The following is a 24,112-nucleotide window of genomic DNA, read 5'->3' on the forward strand; positions in this document are numbered from 1 at the left end:
ACAGCTTACGCTTTCTATTTCGGGGTAACGTCAATGACTTCATGCGATGGAGATTGGCGGTATATATGAATACGGGGCACGAGAAGGAAACAACGACAAGTCTTATACGGTATCGCTGCTATTCAAGTATTGTCTTCCGAGTTCCATAAGGTTAAGATCAGACGATGCGAAATAATGAGCTCAAACTACAACTGCGCGTATATAACCCAGCCCAACAACGCTCCATTTTGAGCGGCTGCCGCACCCTCTCGCTAATAGAAGCAGTGGACGGCAATCTTCTAGTGTGATGTGCTGCATATATACATTCCTTCCATGGACGTGCGCGCGGCTTTAGTCGAGAAGACACTCGGGGAGTGGCCCCCATGGACAAGGTGCCATGCGCGCGAGTCCCGCGCATACCGACAGCGCATCGCGTTTACGTAAGAGGGCGCTCGCTCGCCCGCAGCAGGATCTTCGTCGGCGGCGGGACAAGCGTGGTGACGGTCCATCAGATGCGGTGCGGTCGACGCTGCTCGTCCTCCAGTCGCGGTCTGCGTCGGTGGCCCTGTCGGTGCCCTGATGGATGATGCCGCCGCGGCCGCGGCGGCGCGAATTGAGACCGCCCTGGCGCTGTGCGCGGCATAGACCTCACCCCTCGTCGACTCTTCGCGCGAGCGTCGTTCCGTGTTCTGTCCTTTGCGCGCGTTTGTATGTGCGTGGTGCCTCTCGCGCGCTTTGTCGTCGCCGGAGCAACATGATACGCTCAATGCACCCCTTGCCTACCTCCTCACCAGCTGCGGTTGTCATGCGCCTCTCTTAAATGGGTCGTCGCCACGCGCTTGGAAAGGGTGGACTGTCCGCTAGTTGCTTGATGTGGTTACGTTGTTACTTTTAATTCGTCGCGCGTGCGCACTAGAGTGTCCGTGTCATGCTGCATGTAGTACTTGCGAGGCAACTGCAAAGGTGGAGACTAGATGACTGGGCGCACAAGTGACCGTGAACTTGTTGCTGACAGGCGGTCACACACCGGCGCGCGGCTGATCCTTCGCCTGCTGTCGGGCTTGATAGTATACGGCTACCATTTCGCATGCAATTTGTGTTGCTGGTCGCTGCGGGAACAGCCATTCAGTAAGCGTATTTTTTACAGCGAAATCTGTATATGGCTATAGGCGAAACGAAAAACCGTTCGTCCTATGTTTCGCTAAACGTCTCCATTGGCTGCGCCGTCAGTTACGTCATTCTCTACGTCGCACCAAAGCGCGCGCGCCATTGGCAGCGCCGTTAGTGACGTCGTTAGCGAACGTGTTCCCGCCATTGAAAAGTTGACGCTGCTCTGCCCACAACGCCGTTTCCTCGACTCGCCGTTGTCGCATGCGTTCGATATCTCGAGTTAGCTCGGCGTCGTGGTTAGCAGCATCCGCCTGCCATTGGTGCTTGTGTTCCACTGGAAACACAAACATGTATGTAACCAATTATTGAGAAACGCTTCAATACAGCGTCGGGATTAACCCACTGCTAAACACTGGGGCCGCACGTTTCAACTTCGCTGGTTAACCATCTGTACGGAGTGCTTGGGCGGTGTTTCTTTTACCTGTGTAGCCATGCCTTTGAACATATTTCGTCTTGACAGAACAACCTCACTTCCTTATGCAGTTGGCGTTCACGGGATCGAATCAAAAGTTCGGCTAGATATTTCTGCCCTATATACGCGGGCCTTCATTTCAATCATAGATGTGGCATAGTACAGCTGCAGTATATACTTCAATTTTTCTTTTTTGCACCCGTGTTGCCAGACAAAACTGCTTCGTTACCGCAATGAAAGCCGTTTCTCGCCAAACTTTCCAGGAAAGAGTCTTGTGACGGTCTATATACCCCGGTACGGGCGTGTCTGTTTGCTTTGTGGAAGCTAATGAAATGCTGAAGTTAAGACCGTGAGCATGGGCGGCTTCAAATTTCGATCGATTGGATTAATTATGGTTCATTTCAAAGAATCAATCAGCAGCAATCTCGTCAAGCTCAAGGATTGTCAACGGACGGCCATTGTGCGGGGCCATTCGTGAGACCTTCGAAGGGCGCAGCCCAAGTGCGCGCATATTATCGCGGCATTATATGCTTCCGCCTTCGCAACGTACAGCCGCACGTTAACAACAGCCATGGCTTTCGTAGTGCTCCCGTAAACATTGGACGACGATAACTGTTATCAAATTTTTCTCGTTTTCATTCCTCGCTTGTCCAATTGCTATCTCTTCTGCCGCAATATTTGTTTTATGTATGACATATCGCGCCACAAAAATTGGCGTGGCTCCTGCTTCGATGTATTCATTTTTTTTATGCCCGTGGAACTGCTTATTATACAGGCCTCCAGATGACCCAACAGCTGCACACGATTCAACGACGACAGAAACGATGACAATGACAGCAGCAACGACATCATAACAATCACTTTAACTTGGACAATCGTGATAACAGTGACCGCTTTAACGAGGACAGCATTTAGCTAGGATTAGTAAAGTGCGAACCAAGTCGCGCCATCGCGTTTGTGGGAGACTAGATGCGTGATTTCATACAGCGGATAACGACGTATGGATTCTAATATGACATGATATGGACCTGCCCCCACTTTAACCAGATTCGGCGACGCGATTCCTCTAAACAGCGGGCCTATACATCCGACGTGACCACAGGGCTGCGATGCTTGGCTCCATGGGCCCAATAACCACCTATAGCCTTACTGATGTGTGTTCCCGAAACCGGCTTAGAGATGTATATATCGTAAGTACTATTGTATATTGAACAGTATAATTATTTATGTCGTTGGACAAACTTTCGGAACAGAAAAAAAAATTCTGATATCAGACTGCTTACCGCTACGCTATCTATACCTGTGACGTCGCAGTGCTATAAACCGGTGGGTTGATTCCGAGTTATGGCATCGCCAATACTTCATTATGAACGCTTTGCGCATGATGCTTAATTATACCTGGAGAAGCGAAGGTGATCGCCTTGCTTTATACAGTGTAGGGCTACGACAGTCGTTGCGAGCGTGACCGGAACATGGCGTTTCCGCGTGTCACGTGCCGCTAATGCGCACTACTGTGCCTTGAATAGATCGTGTTAATACTTCTGGCGTGCGTTCCACGGATGGTTGTGAGGCGATCACTCTTTTTGCTTAGTCGTCCTCAACCTCCGAGTGACGATAAAAAAACGATTGCGTCAAAGTATATAGTTGGCATGGTGCCGCGCGCGTGGCGTGGTGAATTCCAATGAGAATGAACCTTTGGCTTTCTTACCTGCTAATCGGCGTGGAAAACAACGCGCAAAACACATGCTTCGAGTCCGCGCACGAGTGTACTTCCTTTGTCTCGCCTTATCCGGTAGGTAATCTTTTTTTTTTTTCGTTTTTCTTTCTTCTTCTTTTTTTTTTTTTTGATGTCCGCGCGAATGCGATACTTTTTATATATATATAAATACGGTATAAGTGTTAACTTTATTTTTCAGGGACTCCACTAGCCGGAAAAGAAGTTAGCGCCAAATAGTTATCCCTGGATTAACGAGGTGCCACCAGGGACACCCGGCGGCTATGTATGCCTCGCATGATCGAGGCTAACGTCGATGCGTGTAACTTCAATTATTAGGCGACACTATTAAATGGTGTCGCGCTTTTTTTTCTGCTTATGACGTTATATCAGTGGAATTCAGGTGAATTAGCGGCGTTGTGAATGTTTGCGACGCGCATTTCTTTATTGAAGCGATGAAGTTCTAATTGTAAGCCTAGGTGTCGCAGCATGCAAGCGCAGCTACAGTTATGTGCGAAATTCCTTACGTGCCCTTCCTGTACACTTTTCGAGAAGGCTTGCGAACAAGACCCTATAAAATGACTCGCACGGCAATCAGATACGAATCACTTATTTGCTTATACTAGAGCTCATTGTTTGCAGACGGCGATCAAATGGCAAACTCGGGAGTGCCGTGTGGAAGGTGATTCTTTCGAAAAACTCTCCTACGGTAGTGTCTGAGCTTTATTTTTCCTGTACGGCTGGCTTCCCTTACTAACATCCGTGCCGAAAGGAGTACAAGACAGAAAAACGACACGAGATGACATGGTGCTGGATCTGTCCGACCTTCATCGAACTTTATTCTCCTTCTATTCGTATTTACGAAGCGTCTCAGCACGGCTTCTGTGGACGTGTCTCTCGTACGCTGCCAGTGCATCTGCGGTATATAACTGATTGGGGCACTTGCTGATGTACCTGTGGCGAGTGTTCGTGCCGAAAACTATACCATCACCTAGTCCGTGATACAGAAGATGTACGTCAGAGGTCTTAGCTAGAATATATATACTGGAATGTTTAGGTATAGCTCCTGCGAGGTCGCTTCAGGTTACCGTCCGAACAACGCGCGGTCTAATATTATGTCGTGCTGTCGTGGTCACAGTAGTCATAGGAGTAGTATTTGTCGTTGTAGTCGTGTTCTTCTTTTTTAAATATTTACTTCTGATCTATCCTTCTCCATTCTCCCACCTCAAGTGCAGGGTAGCCAACCGGGCCCGTGCTTGGTTAGCCTTCCTCCTTTTCCCTCTTAGTTTCTATCTTTCTCTATCTGTTGTCGTTGGCCCAGCTATCACTATTGGATGCGGGAAGGTTTTTTTCTTCTTCTTTTTCTTTTTTTTTTTTCGGCGTCTGTCCGTCCGCCATTTTTCTTCTTGCGCAGGCGTCTGTAATATTTAGCAGGCTCGCGAAAGCCATTTTCTCACAAAAAAAGAAAAAAAAAGGCAAGCCTTGTTTCCCTCGGCCTTGTTGTATATATACCACACGCATCTGCTGCACGATTAAAGGCGTCTGGGTCGTGATTTGTGCCATATCGAAGCTCGCTCCAAACGAGATCGATGTCTATCTCATTTGGTCTCATGCATATTGTCGTGGATTCTCGAATTAGAAGAAAATAAAAAGGGGCGACCATAAGACGGCAAAAACAATCCGCGCAACACGTCGTTCGACCTCGGTCGTGTATCGGCTGTCAGCGCGGCCCGGGACACCTGCGGCTGTAGTACTTATACCTGCCTAGCATCTCGTCGGGAATGGTCTGTTAGCGTCCGGTCCAGTCTGTGCGCGTGGCTGGTCAGCCGCACTCCTATACCTCAGCGGGGAGTCTTATCGCAAAAGTTGCGGCCAAGGACCTCCCCCCTCCCCCCTTTCCTCCTGTTGCTGCTGGTTGCTGCAGCCGCTGCCTTCACCGTCTCTCCTGCTCTCGTATGGCGCTTACGTGGGAGCGGCGCCTTCTTGTTCATCGCGTCGTACCTGGCACAAAAGCTGCTTTGAAACGCAGCTGAAAACGGCGGAGTCGATAGCGAAGAAAGACATTGGGCGAGGTTAAAATAAAAGAAGGAGCCCGAAGTGGGCAGCCGAGTTAATTAACAATGAAGACGCCATAAAAGAAACGTGGTTAGAAATATTCAGAAACAAAAGAAAAGGGGGAAAGAGATATGACCGTCGTAATTCCTTCGTCATGCGTCGATGTATTCGCCCTCCTCTCTCTCTTTCGTCTCTCGGTTGTCCCTTCCTCCAGCAACAGCAGCAGCAGCAGCAGCAGCACGTGTGTTTCCTCGGTCAGCGGTTGTCCACCAGATCTATGCGAGCGCCATTGATTGCCTCCGCGTGTCCGAGCGCACATAGTATAGAGGGGCGAGCCGATTTTCAACGCCATTTCCTCGACCAAGGCTCCGCTTATCGCGCCTTTAATAAGTATCATTATCATTGTTGCGTTGCTTTTGCCCACCCCCTCCTCCTCCTCCGGGTGCCGCTCGCTATCACCGCCGCTCCTCTCGGTCGTCCCCGACTCTGTCTCTCTCCCTCCCTCAGTCGCTCTCTTTGTGTTTTGCGCGCTTTCTCGAAGGCTCGCGCGCGAGCAGCTTCTCGCGTTGTTGTTTTTTGTTTCTTACTTCTAGCTCGGCGGAATTATTAACCACCGCCGGCCGCCGAAGCGATAGAGCGTTGCCCAACGGGCGCATATGGCCGAGAGCAGCGGCTGTTATTACAAGGATTTCCTCAGCCGCATGGTAACGGTGTGCGCGGATTTTTCTTATATTTTTATTTTGGTTTGATACGACGCATAATGAAGCGCCATTGTTGTTGGGCTGGGCCAGAAAAATATTCGATATAGTTAGGAGAGGAGACACCGCTTCGGGCGCGCGCGAGGGAGCTCGAGAAAACACACCGCGTTGCGAGATTTTTCATTCTTTCGTTCGCCTGTTGTCGGACCTTCAGCTGCTCCCTTGTGCTCACGTATAACAACAACTCTGCGCTGTCTCCGATATAAAAGAGGGGAGGAGAACTTAAAGGAAGCCTATATATACATATTCGAGACGACGTTGCTCGCGCGTGCTCGCCGCCATCTTTTCTTTGGCTCGCAGTCGTCGTCGTCAAAAGGATATATATCGACTGCGCGCGTATAAAGGATGGCAGTGGGTGCGTCATAGGCGGCGCGCTTGTGCGCCTGTGTACAGGAGCGGCGGCGGCGGCGGCGAACAATAAGTGGCCGTTTTCCTACGGCGCCTCGATTACCAAATGGCGCCCTTCTGTTCATCGTTTCGCGCTTGCATACGTGAGAGGGTGACTGCGTGGGAGCGGGCAATCTTCGAGAAACACGAGTGAGGTCAGCAGGCCCAATGAGCCTGACGTCACGCTCTCAGATTGGCGGCGCTGTATAGCGTCGATTCTACACATTCTGTACGTCCCGCTGTCCGGCCGCTTTCAGTTTCCTCCCTATATATGTGCGGGCTTGGCGGAGGTGGTGGTGCATGGTGCAGGGCCGGCGAATGCTGCGATTTCCCGGGAGTCGTTCTTCTTTTGTCCGCGCGGCGGTGTGCTTATCGGGTTACCTGCTGCCTCGCCAGGCGCCGGCCGACGCCGTTGCTGCTGCCTCCGCGAAGCGATGCAGACCCGAACGGGCCGTGACTAATGACCTGTTTGTCGTTTGCCTTTCGCCGAACGCGCAGATATTGTGGATGACTTTGATGAGGCAGGGGGCCCCTCGCGAGCACCTAATTGGTATTCAGTGCAGCGTTGCGCTTTCGCGCTGCTGATGCTGCCTCAACCTCGAGCACGTACACGCCACCGCCAGATTCGGAGGCTCCATATAGAGAGTGAGTTTTCTTTGCACAGTCGGAGCATGCGCGCTTTCTCGACGTGTGCACGCAGTGCAACGCGCACGGCATATCGCGATAACCGGCGCGACTTCACCAACAGTGGGCTTCTTATTGCGACCGACCGCCGGAAAGAACAGCAGCTCGAATCGTCCATATATACTGTCGGGCCGTGCACCTTGGATGCCCAGCTTCGATTGTCGATCGGTTAACCCTGATCAGTCGAATCGTGCGAAGAGATTGATCGCGTTTTAGTGTTCGAGCGAGTGTCCCTGTTTGCCCTAGCATTGAAGAACAATCTTCGATCGTTCAGTAGTACTGGCGGCACATATACACTTATCTCATAAAGCCGTCTTGAGAAAGGGAGTGCTATAGTATATAGCACTGAACGTTTGACAGAGACTGGCGAATGAACGCGGGTGGGAGAAGCTGTAAATAGTTGCTCAGTTGTTGCATGTTCTACAAATCGATGGGTGTTGTACAGTGACTCGGCGCGTAACGATTCGTTTGCCTGAGTATTAAGCGGCGCATTCTTGACGATCGAGAGAGATCCAATTTATTAACCGAGGAATGGAGAGACGCCACTCTGAGCTAAGGAAGAAGGGATGAGCGTGCACCATTTGGCAGTTAACAGTGCAGTTCATCAAAAGCAGAGAGCCCGCGTTCATGACACGATATAAAATCACGATAACACGATATGACACGTGTTACGCGTGCTTGCATATATATTCGCGGCGATCACGCCTTCCCGTTTGAGAAACACCGGCCATCTAAGGCTCAACAGGGGTGTTCGATGTTCGGCGTTTGCAGTCGAACGGACTATACCGCCAAGTACCTCATATAGGAAGCGTGCAAGCGAATGACTAAGTGTGTGTTTTTCAAAGTTTATCGCTCTTGCGACAGTTGTACGTGCTCGCGATCAAAAGAATGCGGCTTGTCTCACGAGAGAGGTAATTTTAGTTACCAAGCGTCAGTGCAACGTATAATATAGAGTTGTTGCAGCGGCACAGAACCGTCAGACGAAAAACTATAAGGCGCACGTTATATTTCATAACCGCCTCTCGGTTTAATTATAGATATTACATTATATTCAGGCGGTCTTACATCTCGCGCTTCCCGAGCTGTCGCAACGAGTGCCAGAATGCGAACTGCAAGCATGCAGCGAACTATGGGGCGCGTTATTTTCGCAGGACGCGGTATTATATTCACGCAATCGCTGCGCTGAGAACAGAATGCTAGCCGCGCGCGTTGCGTTGTGTACAAGGAAGACTGTCAAAATAAGATTTATTTTGTTGATATGTTTTTTCTTTGCCTGTTATTTATCATCTTTACGGTCCCGTCACGCGCGTTCTGTTTACTTCCAGCGTTGCGTAATCATCGGTTTTGCCTCGCCTGCGACTTCTTTATGCACATACACCGAGTCCCACTCGCGTCGCAACCGGCTCTGCTGCTTCAGTCCGTGTTCGCATTTTTCTTTGATCGTGATGAACACTCCGCTGGCGCCTGTTGAGCGAGCTATATAGCTGCGGCCTCGTGCTGCGAATCACCGCTCCGCCCTCCTCAACCCTCCCTACCTTCTTCTTAATGGCTCAACAATAACGACCAGCAATGGCAACAGCGCATGCCCCGCATGATCAGCGCGCGAACACGCAGTTCGCGCTTCGTTTATTAGGCGGATAAAAGAAGCTGGATGCCCCGTAATGGCTCACGATCGAATTAGCGTGTCGACAGCGGAGATCGTTGCTGCCGTGTGCGCAGTGCCGGACGAAGAGCCGATCCGAATTTTCTTCTCTCGATCTCGATATCTCTTGTTTAATTCTTCTTACTTCCCGCTCTCCTCTCGAACTCGGCTTCACTCAGCTCCCAAGAACAACCACGCGCACGGCTGAATGGGAAGAAGATGGGAGTGCAGTGGGGATAGGAGGGGGCGCCGAAATTCGTCCAGCCCCGGCATGTATATAATGTTTCCAATGGCGTTATTCATACCGCGGTGAGCGTCGGCCAGTCAGGAGCCGGTGCAATTATGATGGCGAGGAGCTAAAAATGAAAAAACAAAAAATGAGAAATTGTTCTTCGTCCTTGGCTGAGACTTGCAAAGGTATTTCTTTCTTCCAGCGCTTGCGGGCACACATCTTGCACTGCTCCTTAGCGTGCAGCGCGCGTGCATTGAAACAACTGTGGCTGCGGGCGATGCAGTGATGTGCGTCTGTGTATGCGACCAGAGCTGCCGCGCAGCCCTCCGAAAGAACGCGCACATCGACTGTAGCTTCGCCAACTGTCTTCTTCGGCTGAGGGCCGTGGCCACCCCGACAAAGACAGTGCTGCCGGGGAAGATTCCGCCATGCATCCCCCCAACCTCTTTTTTGCCGTCCCCCGACTTCGAAACGCTCCTTGGGCGACTCGTAATAACAGGAACGGCGCCGAAGTCGTTAGAGCGAGAGAGAGAGACCGCGAGCCGGACCGGAGCAGAGAGAGATATAGACTATACTACTGCTGCAGCTTAAAGAGGCGCGTTTTGCCGAAGAACAATAACAAGTCGACTCGCGGGGGAACAAAGTGCTCCTTGCCTCCGGCTGCTTGCTTGCTTGCTGACCGAACACTCGTGAGCTTGTTGCAGGTGGCAGCAGCCTTGAAACAAGAAGCTGGCTGGCTGGCTGCTGCTGCTGCTGCTGCTACTACCTACCTACCTACCTTTTTTTTTCTTTTTTTTTCGTCCGCTACACACTCCTGTATCCTCCCCCCTCCCTCCCTGCGACCACCTCCCGGTCGCGTCTCTTTCTTCTTCTTCGCGCCAATGTATCCACTTTTGCTTTTTCTCTTTCACGTGCATTTAAGCGCGCCGCATATAAGCGAGACCTGTTGTTCTTGGTCGCCGCCATCGAAAAGAGGAGGTGGGGGTCGAGCTGCCCACTGAGTCCCGCGTGGTGTAATGAAGGAAAGAAAATTGGATCTGATAATCGAGAGGAAAAAGACGGGGAGGTCGTCTTCCTTTAAAAGCACTGCGAAAGAGAGGGGGAGAGACGGGGGGGGGTCTCTGACATTGTTCTTCGGGGCGCTCCCCTTGGCTGGCTAGCCCTGCCGTATGTATATACTATACCTCGGGGCTGCAGACGTCGGCGGGGCCCCGCTTCTCCATCGGCGCAGGTTCTATATCTTCTTTGCATGCCATCGCTCCCCGAGAGGACCTACAGGGCGTCGGTCGCCCGTCGTTCAATTTTCCTGTCTCTCTTTATCTTTATTTCCTTCTTTCTCTGCCGCCCTCGCTCACTCTCTACTCTCTCTCTCTTCGTGCGCATGCCAGCTTGTTTTCTCCCCGCCGACGTATACGTACGCGTTGCGCGGGCATACGCTCAGCAGTCAGCGGTTATCTCGGTCCTTTCTTCCCTTTTGTTCTTCGAGGCTCGCCCACGGTGATGTGTCTGTGCGTTCCGAGCAGCGGGTCAGAAATAATGCCTGGCGCGCCACCGAGCTTGGCTTGGCTTCAAGCTCCTACTGCTGCTGCTGCTGCCGCCGCCGTCTTCAGCCTCGGCTTCTGCTGCTGCTGCTCCCGAGCGGGCTTGCGCAGATCGGTCTTGGGAGGGAGAATAATCACCAGCGAACCGCGCTGGCTTCGGAAGACTGCCGAAGGAGTGGCACACCACTATAAGAACCAGCAGCAGCCGCCGCCGCTGCTTCCATTTTTCGGTTTTCTTTGTTTCGGGCCGCGGCTAAGACAACGCCGAAGCAAGGAGTAAAACAACAACAGCAAAAGAAAATAAAGGAGGCACTGTTGTTACGCCAACGGAGATCGCCGGCGCTATGTGTGCGTACGCGCCTTGCGCGCGTACCATTACGTACGCGCCGTCCAAGACGGCAGCGGGGCCATCGGTAAGCGCGGGCCGGTCGGCCGTTTAATAATGAAAGGAACGACGCGCGCCGGACAATCCCCGTCGATGATGAGCCGGCGTCGGGAACACCTTCTGGGCCGGGCGCGAAGTGGGGTAGCCGCGCGCATGGTTGTTTCATGTGCCCCCCCCCCGGACTCTCTCTCTCTCTCTCTCTGGGCGCGCACTGCGGCGATAAGATGAAACAAAAGAAGGAGAGAGAGAGCGCGTAAAGGGGAAGGGAGTTGGCTCTGTTGTGCCGGTCCTGCCGTGAAACTCTTGCCGCAGCTTTCCTGAGGAGGGGGCCCCGCTCGGCGTCTCCTCGGATAACCGCGCCACCGAGATATGTAGTCCGGCCGGGAACGCTCCGTGAGATGAAGAAGAAGAAGACGCATCGAGTGCCGAAGAATACGGCGTCCGTGCATGGACGGCCAGCCGGCCCGACTGGCTACCGGTCTTTTGGCTTCGGTAGGAGCTGGGCGAAGAAGGGAGAAGAACTAATTAGAGGTCGGCGGCGAAACGAAGGAGTGGACCGATCAGTATGGGGATGCCGCGCCGCGTGGCCTTATAGCATGAACGGGCCCATTCTCACCTAGTTTCTGACCGCTATAGCGGTAGCAAGTGCTGTTCACTCGTGGGTGCTGTATCTGTGATCTTCTCTTTACGCATTTTGTTTCCTTATTCGTCCATCGTCGTGAACAGACAAGAACTTGTCATCCTGAAATTGCCGACTACCTTTCGGAACGGGACAATGTACCGTATCTACAGGATGCGTTCGGACTAGGTTTTCCGTGCCGTGCATTGCTCTGACAGTGCGAAATGGCGAGCGGAAGCGCATAGGTGGTGGTTGCCCCGCTGCTCGAAGCCGAACTATTCTTTGTTTGGTGTTTCTTTCCCCGTGAGTTGTCAGCTTACTCCCTCCCTATTTCCTTCGTGTCCTTGTGATATATGTACACAAACCAAATAATAATAATAATATACAATAGCCAACACGTACTTCTCGGGGCCATTCTGAAACGTAAAAGAAGTAGTCGTATAATATATATGGACCCCCTGGGTGCTGGCGACCGGTGCTGCGTTAAATTGACGCAGCCGCACGCAAACGACGCAGACCTCGCGTATTGAATGAGGCAGCGCGCCCATTCGACCGAAACAAACGCGAACTATGTAATATCGCGGTCGGAAAGGGCTCTCCGCGCGCGTTCGAGTCTGGCCGGGATAACATACGCTGTCGTGTGAGCTTTCGAGGCCCATTCTTGCGTTCTTCGGTACTCATAAACGCCATTCGCCTCGGCGTGGCGTCGTCGGCGTCGTCTCTTATCCCTCAGAGGATCTTGGCTTTCTCGCGCTCGACGCGGGCGCGCGTGGCTCGGCTCGTTTGTCGCGTATCTAGCCGCGTATCGCCTTCGCGGAGTCGTCGGGCATGGCTGCTGCGCCCCGCACTATTTGCTCGCACCCTGCCCTCCTCCATGCCATGCCTCTCAATGCGTTTTTCGATTGTTACTCGAGAGTAACGCACGCTGTAGCGGGCGTTGCATTTTTTGCCGCGCCTTTTGCTGTTTGCCACTCGGTGTGTTCACTCTCGCTCTTTCATCTCGAGCTGTGAGTGCGTAACCGGCGCTTGTATGTGTACTTGGCTCACGTGTATACGCACTATAGCTGCACGGCCGGCCACCGCAACTTAGCTCTCCGAGCACGCTCGAACGCGTAGGCTGCGCTCCGGACGTGGGCTTCTAATGGGCCGCAAAACCCGTGCGCAAGTGCCGTTCGTAGTATACGTATATGTATATACCGGTGCTGTATAATCCGTTACGCTTCGGCTTTCCTAACCAATTTGCCGCTCGCAAACAACGCGCTGAAAGTTGAGATTGCCTTATCGAGAGCATGCGTGGAACGCTGCTGCTCTTGTGATTTTAGTGCAGGAAATGCCGCGCAGGAAATGCTGCGGCGGTTTTCCTTTCGCACTCTTTGAACTGCTAGCTAGCATACTTTGTCTTACGTCTCGTTTTTGCTGCCAAGCTATGAACCACCGAAGCAACACTGGCGTATGCTGAATGCTATACGCGGAAAGTGCGATTTATATGCATCCTGTTTCGAACTTTCCTTTGTGTATTCACGCACTTTGTTTCGTGTCGGAAAAATGGTGGCCGCCGCCTTGCATAACTTCGGAGTTATAGTAGAAGTTGTCGGCCCATGCTTCTTTCCTGGCTGCGCTCGTTTCAACGTGCCTTTCTTGTCGAGCTGAAGCTGTGTTCATCGTTGAAGTGTTAAATACACATAAGCTTGCCGGCGCGCGAAAGCCCCCGCCCGCGCGCCTTGCGTTTGCCGCGCCTCGCGAGGAATAGCGGTTTGAACCTCCAAGACGCACGCCAGCCGGCGCCCACTTGGCTCACTATTTTCGCCTTGGTAGACATCGTTTCGTATTTTTGTGAAGCTTGCAGAACACCGATATTTGTCTGGAGAGGATATCTGTCCTCATATAGCGTACGTGTAGTTCGTACTTTATTGAAGACAACAGGATATCGTTCATTCTACTGCGTGTAATTTTGCTGCACCATCGTTCTAATTTGGGCAACGTATGGCAATTAAAGATCCAAATGAAATATAAGTTCTTGGGTTTTATACGTGCCAAAACTACGATTTGATTGTGAGGCACGCCGTATATAGTGAGGGACTCAGGATTAATTTTGACCATCTGGGGTTCTTTAAAGCGCACCCATTTCACGGTGAACGGGCGTTCTGGCATTTCACCTCCATCGAAACGCGGCCGCGGCAGCCGGGATTCGATCCTGCGCCCTCGGGCTGATTGCATCGCATGCAGTGGAAGCGCGCGGCACATCTTTAGTCTTGGGCAGAGACGGGGGCGCGTATATGCCACGTGCACGCACACACACACACACACATCTCAACAGTGTCGCTTTGATTCCGACCCTCGAGCAACTCCGCACATACAGCAACCCGTTATCGCCTCCGCAACATCATTAATCGCGCAGCAACTCGCCGCGCCGTTCTCGTATACGTCCTGCTGTGTACACTGAGCCATGCCGCGAAGTATTATATACTCCTGTTTTGCGTCACAGATTAACTTTCGTGCTCGCTCGACGTAGGGCTAATTGGTTTCCTGGCGGCGGCTTCGTGGTGTCAGTGCATGCGCACGGAGTGTCCGCAGGCGCCGTCGTCGCCTTCGTCGTCGTCGTCAGCACTTGTTGGCGGCGGCGCTTCTTCTTCGTGCACGCACACGGGGACGCTGAACTCGCTCAATTATCGCGCCTCCTCGTGTTTCCGAGCCCGCCGCAGTTCCCTACCCAAAAAAGAACAGATGTCGGGACGGGCCGCCGTTAATTAAGATGTTCCTTCTTTCCCGCGTGGTTATATAATCTATACGGGTGGACACTGTCGAGGTGCACGGCTCGCTCCCCTGATGTTAAACAGAAGCAGGCCGGCGCGACTGTTTATCTAAATGGCTAGCGATTGCGCGCACTGCGAGCGCAGATACGACATACCGGAAACGTTCTGCCGGCGGTTTATATAGACGCGTTTGTTAATCCCCGTCCGTCTCGTAGAAACTTCGTTATGCCTTTTGTGAAGCGTAATGGATCAGAGACTTCGATAACAATGTCAGGACTTCACTTAAACATCCCCTCGTCCTTATAGCACAACTGTATAACTGGTCAAAACGAACATTATTTGGCGCAGAATCGATTCGAATTCTTGGCTCTGAAGGAAAGTGTCTCACTGCTAGAACAATTCACGTATACTCATGAAAGCTCTGTGGTTATTATATATGTGTAGCTGCAGTCTTTAGCGATCGACCTCAAACCGTATTCGTACAAATGATCTATCGTGATCAAAGCATGTTCGTGAGTTCACATATCGTTTCTGCATGTCGTTACGTGATTGACTGACACCGGTTCTCATCTTCCTCGCCTGTTTCATGCATTTTCCAAGATCAATCTTCTCTGAAGGAGCAGCATGTATGCATGCGATTTGGCCGCGTGTTCCTCACACCAACATCTCCACCTTCTCTGGAACGTGTACGAAGAAATTTGCCCGTCTTGAAATCATGAGTTATCTGTGTACAAACAAGGCAACGCAGACGCGTTGTTCGCCGAATGTGTTCTTCGGAAGACAACCTCACTTCGGCGTGGTATATAGCCATTAACGAGTAACGCGCGAACGCATATACGAAATTGCCAATACGACGACACTGTATATATGTGTAGCGCAGGAGCGGATTCTGTCGTGCACGTATTCGCATCACTGCACACATTACATCCACGGATCCCTGCGCGCCTCCCTCCCTCCACATCTCCTCCCTATATATACATACACTCACTTTACGCGTTTCCGTACTATTTTATATACCTGCGAGCACAGACAGCGCGTTTGCATCGCTAATGCGCGCACGTCGCATGCTGTAGGCGACAAAAGCTGCGTCGATCGCGCGCGCGCGCCCGTGCGTGTTACGTCGGAGAAAGGCGTCTGGGTTTCGTTAGTGGAAGGGTAATTGGGTTACGAAGCTCGCGTTTTACGCTCGGAAACAATATCTCCCGCCCGAGGGGTGCCGTGCGGTATATATACGCCAACTCTCTGCGCACCGGCGGAGAAATATTGGGATTACGTGACTTTGAAGCTCTAGCTCTCTCCTTTTCGGGGCTGTGCGCACGTGTAAAGCGCGGGCGTCTGTTATACAGCAAGCGGGGCAGTAGGCGACGCACAGACTGAAAGGAGTGTACGTGACCAAAGGTGTCTTAAACACTTATAACGCTTTCGTCGTTAATTCTAGGTGCCTCAGTGTTTACATTACTTTAAAATTTAAAAGATCGTAAATTGCAATATGGGCCGTTAAGTTATTAGTGCAAAACTACACTAGTGCATTTTTTTTAATTATTGGACTACGCGTGTTGATTTCTCTTGCAATGAATGTCCGCCTCTTCGAGCAATCCAGTTCAAGTATTATAATTGTGCTATCTGCCACCAGGCGTTCTTTAATAATTCTGTATATTCTGAAAAAAAGAAAGAAAAAAAGCGATAATGAAGGCTGCCGTATACGCGATTTCTTGGTTTGTTTTGTTCGTTATTTCTCATTTGCTATCAGATTTCTGAAACGTTCTTTGTGATATATGGGAGGCTATAGCTTCGCAGTATACGGATAATTGATTATACGGGCGTCGAATTCTCGCTTTATTTCTTTCTGTTTATCGCATATGCGCCACTTTATCAAGTGGCGTATAGTGTCGCGAGTGATAACTGCACTTCGCGCCGTGACTAATGCGCCCCCAACGAGAGAACCTTTCGAGCGAGGCCTTAACGCGCGTCCCTCCACGCGCTTCGCGAGCAAATTAGCATATGCACGCACACTTTGCGTCACACGTAAGATCCATCTCCGCCTCTTGCCTCTCGCACCACGAACGAACCTGCCGGCGCGACATGCATACAGGGGGAGGCAATCTTTCATTTCGACTGCTCAGAAAAATAATAAGCACGGCTTCAAAACGACGGGGCAAATGGGGAAGCGAGTAGAGGTGTTGAGCAAAGCGCCTGGCCTGTAAGACGCGTATAAGCGCAGGCGAGTCGGTGGCTATAAGACACGAAAAAGAACAACACACGCAGGCACAAAAGGTATATATCTATAGATGCAGGCGACACAGGTGTAATGCGAGGAGAAGGCTCTCCAAAGTTGTGAGCGCATCGCTGTGGCTACGCCCGCTCCGGTGGCCACGTTACCTTGCCACGGGGTTTCAACCGCGGCTTTTGCGAGCAAGGGCAGAGAGGAAGAAGATGTATATGTTGTTGCGGCATGAACCAACCCCACCATGCAACCCCCAGTTCAGAATGCGAGGGCGCAGTGTGGCATACACCCGACGCCGCGCAATTATGAAAAGCGCCGGCGAGCTTGCTTGCCCGCCGGCCGGACCCAACACGTAAACCCCGCGTCCGCGCTCCTAACCCGCTAGCGCGTCGGCATCGACAAAACCGCCGTACACTTTCAGAGAAGGGGGAACGCGGCGTGTTTTCCTCTTTGCACGTGGCGTCACAGCGGCGCCCGCCCGCCCGCCCGCATCGTTTTCGTAATTTGGCTTGTCGCGGCCGGCAGCAGCTAGGACCGCGGCTCGCTGCCCCTCTGGTTGGCTTGCTTGCTTGTTTGCTTACTTGCCTGCTTAAAGCCCAAAGTGCACGCTCGCAAGATTGCGTCCCTGCGGTCCGGTCCTGCCAGCGCGGCGCTAAGAGCATTTTTCCCCGAGCATCAGCACTTTTGGTCAACTTGCTCGTTCGCGTGTTTCGCCGTGGCCTACGTATATGTCAAAGGGCCTAGCTCCGTTCCTGTTTTGCTGCGCGTTAGCGCCGATGCCCGCGAATCTCCTCGGAAACTTTGGTGTAGTGCTTCCGCACGCTAAGCTGAGAGGCATGCCCCTGCGCTGTATGTATACGGCGTTTTCTCTTAGAAGTTCACTGTATAATATATAGCACTGGCTGCGTGAGCAGCGTGACCTGGGCATCGATGCTGCAGGTAGCACTTTTCTAATCACATGATTAAAGAGTGCAAAAAAAAAAAAAAGAAAGAACAGATGCGGCACGAAATAAAAGGGTATACAAGGAACAAGTGCTACTCTCTACTCATTTCACATTGGCATTTGTTCCGTGTGTACTGTTTTCTTTCCTGCCGTGTCTGTTCTTTTGCGGTCTTTAATCGAGTCATTTATACCAACTAAGCCCTCTGAAGGTCCTCCTAAGGCATACTGAGCCCATAATGCAGCCAGGACGCACACTGATATAGATGCTCACTGTGCTTGTGAATATTTCAGAGCTCTGCGAAAATAATTAAAGTAAAGAGCAGCGGAATGTATATACACTTCTGGCAGTCGGTGCTTTAATTGTCGCGTGTTTTTTTCCCCTCTCTCTTTCTGCCTCGCAGGAGCATGTCGTCTAAGCGCAAGAGTCCGCCCACCAAGCTGTCGACGGACGAGCTGCGGAGCGAGGAAGAGCAGGAGGAAGACGGTGCCCTGTGCGAAGGCGCCGACGCCGACGAGGAAGAGGAGGAGGACGACGAAGAGGAGGACGACGACGAGACCGCCGGCCGCCTCAGGCTGACCGCAGCGTCGGCCGCGTGCAGCGATGGCGACGCCCTGCTGTCCGGCCGCGCGTTCATGGGAGGACCTCCCGATCAGCTCATGGAGGAGGACGAAGACGACGACGTGGTCGCGGCAGCGGCGGCGGCGGTCGCGGCCGCCGAGGAAGACGAGGACGACGACGAGCGCGCCGCCGCCCTCGACGAGTTCGACGAGGACGGCCGCTCGGACAGCCTCGGCTCGGACGTCCTGGCTCACAGCCCAAACGGGTCAGCAGACCGATTGCCCACTTCATTGTCCTTTCCGTTTGCGAATCCGTGTACGGGAAAGAATCGGAATGCTCTGCTTTAACTGCGAGCTGCGGCGGTCGTCTTTCCGCCTATTTATAGTAAACAAGATTACTGCGAGTTAAATTGCCAAAAGAAGGCTCACTAAGTTGAATATTCGGGCGAGCAATATATAGTAGACAGGGTTGTGTATACTCGCAAAACTTTTCTTATACGTAAGAACATTTCCTCATTGGCCAGCATTCGAGTGCCCGTCGTTCGTGTTGGCGATTCATTAGCGTGAGAAAGATCCAGTGAATAAGGCATACGTGACCCAGATCCATGGAGTAGACTGTTGTTGCAACGTTCGCATTCACCGTGGTAAACGCGTGACATATAGGGCTGCATGCAGTGTGATGGAGGCCAACGTTTTTGAAGTAAACCAGGAACGATGGAGGAATTTTGTGTTGAAATCTCAGGGCGGCTAAACAAGTGAGAACTAAGAAAGGGACACGTTGACACGAGTCTTGGTTTTGGTCTGTAAACCGCGCTGAGTTTTCAACACGAACTAATTAATATACATACCATCTAGCTCAATATATATACCCTGCTCTGAAGCGATTTTAAGGGTCCTTTTGACACTGTCCCTGGCTGTGGCTTCTTTCATGGTCTGCATCGCCAACACGCTGAAGCGGCACTGTGTCTTCTAACTAACGTACTTAAGCGGTTGTTCGTTGCTCGTTATCAGCTGACTTTGATATCCACAGCTATCGGTAACTCTTTGCGCTCACAGTGGTCTCTCGTGCACGTGCAGAAACGCGTCCTATCACGGAGGCTACGCGCCGGGCGACCGACTGCTCGGTTCCCGGCACACAGACTCCGAGGACTCGGACGCGTACGGACCGGGCTCGCCAGCCGAGAACCTGACGACGACGTCCGTGCTGTCAGTGGCACACCAGCCGCACAAGCGTCGTCAGCCTCCGCCGCACCAGCAGCACCACGCACACCAGAGGACGCCTCCGCCGCCACCTCCACTGTTGCCCCCGGCGTCGTCCGAAGGGGGACGCCCCAAGAAGTCTATGGACGACGTACTCAAGAGGCTCACTTCCAAGATGCACACAAGCGCCACGCTCAACGACGGGGCCTCCTCCAGGGCGCCGCTCGAACACCGGTGAGTTAAGGGAACGCCATGCCTTCTTAAAGTATACTGGTTTGCAAGCGTTACGCGTGTGCTTTTAACGCGTCCTGGTAAAGTTTCAGGATGTCTGGAGACAGGGACTCTAAAAGGAAATGCTATGCAAGACTGAGAAGGCTGGTAGGCTGTCTTGCGCTAACGCCGTATTCGCACGACGTACCGAATTTCGCGGACGAGATATTGTATGGATCAGTGCAGCTAATAACGCCGCGAACAAGGACGAATCAGCTAAACCTGCTGGCGGGGCGATTCATTGATGATCAGTCATGCCATGCTCGTCCGCAGAATTTTGTGCGTCGTGTGGATCCAGCTTAAAGAGAGGGAATATTTCGCCCCGAATACCTTTACTCAAGCACTGCTGGTCGGGAGTACGCGCGTGCTCTTAGAAGTGTGCCGCATACTCCAGGCCAGCCTTGACGCATGATGCGTTTATATTGTGCAACCCGCCCCTTCTGCACTGTTTCTTATCATTTAAAAAAATTATGGGGTTTTACGTGCCAAAACCACGATCTGATTATGAGGCGGTGCACGTTAAAGAACCTGAGGTTCTTTAACGTGCACCTAAATCTAAGTACGCGGGTGTTTTCGCATTTCGGCCCCGTCAAAATGCGGCGCGCCGTGGCCGGGATTCGATCCCGCGAGCTCGTGCTTCTTATCATGCCCTTAAGATAATAAAATGAAGTGAAATGAATGTGGACTATGACGTCAGCAGTCAGCGACGTCAGTGTAATTGGCTTTCTTGATGCATACACTGAGACACGTCCACCTTTCTGGGCAAGCCGACTTTACTTAAACATGCCATGACAGAATTAGATGGAACTCGCTCATACTCAGCCACCTATACCTTACTAATGCACTTCCTCGTACTCGCCCGCGTCCGATCACATATACCGGCATATGCAGCATTCACTTGCGTTCACACTGCACAGCGACGTCTTCTCACATTCATTCCAGCAAAGCACTCATTCGCAGTCACAATTACAGCTATTTTAGTGAGTGTTAGTGAGCAGGCCTACTTGTCGCACTTTTAGTTCAGAATAAATAACAGGCAATTAAACGGGGTTCACACGAACAATCCACTCACGGTATACCACTCGCCAATACCAATGTTAGAACTTGAGCGTTTCCATTCTTTACGGAAGTACCGCAGTTACGATAAACGTAGACTGCAGAAACAACACTGGTAGCACCACCTCGTCACGCTTTTCCAACAACACGTGAAACGTAGATCTATTACATTCGTGTTCTCGTCAAAACAATATAAAGCAAAAGGAACCGCACGTTACCGATTGTATCGCTGCCTATACGCTTTACACTGTAGTACATAAGCAGCATATGTCGGTTGCTGCAATCAATACTGGGTCACGTTTATGGTCACGTTTACACACCAGGTAACCCAATATTCCACGAACGTTAATTACGTATACTGGAAAGCTGTAACTGTCTATCGACTCTATTGACACTCGCACCGTTATAGACTCGAGTATCGGTGTGAGCACGAGTAACTATGGAGTGAGTGCGAGTACGTGTGATCCAATGATCTCATGCAATCGTATGCCGATTTGCGCTTTGGGGAACGCAAGCTGCAGTCAAGCCATTTAGCGTTAAGCTATTAGGTGAGCTCTCTGGGAAGCATTCACCGTTATCCTTGCCAGAAACCTCTGTTTCAAAGCACGTAATAAGATAATGATTCGCACTGGTGGTGACTGAACGATAGAGTCGTATACAGGTAGACGTGGTACATTTTGATGCGGAGCAACAGAGTCAGGTAGGCAGGCTCCACTCCTTTTGGCCTTCCTTTCCTCGACGCTTTTAAGACTGTGTCTTTTCTAGTCACCCTTCTTTCCTTGGCAAGCTAGCCAGCATGCCAGAGAAAGAATGCGCTCAGCGCTCCCTCGAATACAGTGTTACTCCAGAATACCGTCGGACGGTGTGCTAACAAAAGCTGCCTGAATTCCGCAGGTTGCTTAACGTAGCAACTAAAGATACCGGCGACGGGGAACACTTGCCAGGCATTCGTAACGGTGCGCGTGCGCCGGCATCCAAATCGGCTCGCGCTGGCAAGCCTGCGAAACCGAATAAGGACCGGGTGGGCCACCGCCGCAGGCGCGAGGGAAAGAGAAGCGGTTCTTCCGCGTTGATGGCACAATAGAGGAAGTGGCTAACGTGGCGTGTCGTCGTCGTACTGCACCAATCTCGGAGGCAGGCCCCCGCGAGGGGAGGGAGGTGGCGGATGCGGCGACGCGTGCAAGAGGCGAGAGATAGCGACAGAGAGAACGAAATGGAGGGAAAGAGGAGAGAGGCCGCGCTGTGTTGTGTGTGTCCTGCGCAGAGCCATTGTCTCGTGACCAGATTGGCGCTCGGCGAAAGGCCGCCTTCAAGCTTCGCGCACGCGCCGACGTTCGCTGGCGCGCGCGCCGCCGACAATGCCTGCCAGGGCGGTGCTTCCCAACAATGGGCCGGGCCTCCGCGGAGAAGACAGCTTCTCAGGAGGAGGCGCTCCCGCCGACCGGCGCTTCTCTCCTCTCCTCTTCCGCTAAGCGCGCGGCGCGCTGGCTTCTCCTTCGGATTTCCCTTTGTCTGCGGCGCATTCCCTTCGCGCTCGCGCGGTAGGCGGTCTTCGAACAATGGTTCCGCGCCGGTGGCGAACCGATTGTCGCCGGGGCGCGTGTGCGCCGGCGCGCCTCGCGTCGCCGTCGTCGCTTCGATTCGTCGCGGCCCCCGCGCACAATGGGATGGAGGGGCCCCCTTCTTTCGCGACTGGCTCCTCCTGCGCGCTGCGCTGCGCCACACGGCTCGCACCCGCCGCCGCTGCCCCGGCGCGCGTTGCGGACGAGCGCCTCAGAGATGACCGCGACTGGAAGAGAGCATGCGGTGAGAGAGTTGGCGGATTGTTGCGATAGCGTTGAACGGATTGGTTGCCGGCTAATTGTCAGTTGCGACGAGAAGTGTTGCTCGGTCTTAGGTCATTTTGGAGCTCAGAGCCCGTATTCGCAAAGTCTTGTTATGCTAGAATTGCGCGTCAGAGAAAACTTCAGCCGGTCCGGATGCTGGGCATGTTGTTAAATTAAGAACAGCGTGGCCGACAGGGCCAAACGAAGAAACACACTCACAGCGCTGACTTCCAACAACGTTTGTTGGAAGTTGTGGGAAGTCAGCGCTGTGTGTGCCTTTCATCGTTTGTCCCTGTATCTCGCAATGTTCTTATTTCAAGATGAACTACCAACATGCCCAAGTCCCTACGTACCTCTATAGCTGGTCAAATTATTAGCGAAGGCGGTGGGTCAATGGCAAAGATTACTTACGAAAGAAAACATTTGTGGATTCTGCCCCCGGTTTCTATTAAAGCGGCTCGTGATGACGATGCGATGAGTTCCGCTCGGGATAATGGAGTCGCACCTTTGACGTCCTCATTCCCGCTTTTTAGGAAAAAAGTAATGCTGCAGTTGTTGAACAGAGGAATGATGCTGCTCAATATGGGAAATTATAGCAAATCCTTGTACTTAGTTTAAGCAGAGCATGTGCAAGCAAGTGTGGCCGTTGTGTCAAAGTTTATGGAAGCCGGCCTGCTTACTTTAGTTTGGTAGCGCTGTGTGATTGATGTCTCTGAGGCTTCTCCGAGAGGACCGGAAACGGATGACTTTTCCAGTAGGCAGTTTGAATAGGTGTTCACTTTTGACCAGCCAAAATTTTAGCCATTAAGTTTTTGGATCATTCTAGCCATTCAGTCATCATCATTTGAATTGTAATCGGAACTTAATTAAATTTTCTGCCAACCTGTTCGTGAGTGATCATTTGCGCTCGCCTTTGAACGTCAATAGAAGCCAGTACTCCAAAGTATCTAGATGAGTCGCAAGTATGAATATATCACGAACTCACTGTACTCCACGGACGGATTTCTTTCTTTCTTCCTTTCTTTAATATAACTGAGTGGCGACCCGCAATTTGCACTCTTAACTGTACTACATTGCTGTGATGTGCAGATATCACGCCATCCTTTAACACCCTGCTATTCAATTACGATCGTCACCATCGTCATTCTCTTTCGTTTTGGTCTATCAGCCATCACCCAGTGCCTACAGTAGCTGAGAACGCACTTATTCCGCAGGCAGACCCTTAAGTTTGTCCTCACCAACAGTGAATCTGTTTCTCTCTCATTTTGTTGCACAGCTGTATACGGCTTCTGACGTCGCCTGTTTTTTTTTTTTTTTTTCTTTTTTTTTTTTTTTTTTGCAGTCGGTCTCTATGGTCTTCGTTGTACGGGATTGCGTCTCTCCTGCTTGCGCAATTTTATCTTTATTTGCTGCTTGCTCATCACGCATTCGCTCCGAACACCCCGACGGTGATGGACTGCCCAGAGAGCCCACGGAGAGCAAGGCTATATAGGCGCGCTTTACGAGGCGATATCAATGCGACTGTTACGTTCCGCCACGCACAAACAAGCACACGAATGCACGCACACACAGCACGCGAACACAAACGCGAGCTTGGCGTATACATACTATATGCGTGGGTCGTATAATGCCGCGCGCAGTTTCTTCCGCAGCGCGGCTGTTAATTGTCGGTGGCCGGCCGGTCGTATAGTGCTAGCACACACA

General features: G+C 51.9%; 1 protein-coding gene across 4 annotated transcripts in view; it reads left to right on the top strand.

Annotated features, from left to right (window-relative positions):
• Positions 1 to 24,112, top strand: part of LOC119450380 (transcription factor Sox-5) — a 415,812-nt gene that overhangs the window by 294,247 nt on the left and 97,453 nt on the right. For all 4 annotated transcript variants that reach the window (XM_037713814.2, XM_037713819.2, XM_037713817.2 and 1 more), the window contains 2 exons: positions 17,900 to 18,322; positions 19,134 to 19,490. In XM_037713814.2, the coding sequence (XP_037569742.1) occupies positions 17,900 to 18,322; positions 19,134 to 19,490 (780 nt within the window). The remainder of the gene's footprint in view (positions 1 to 17,899; positions 18,323 to 19,133; positions 19,491 to 24,112) is intronic.

This window comes from Dermacentor silvarum, chromosome 4 (genome assembly GCF_013339745.2).
Source record: "Dermacentor silvarum isolate Dsil-2018 chromosome 4, BIME_Dsil_1.4, whole genome shotgun sequence".
Lineage (NCBI taxonomy): Eukaryota > Metazoa > Arthropoda > Arachnida > Ixodida > Ixodidae > Dermacentor > Dermacentor silvarum.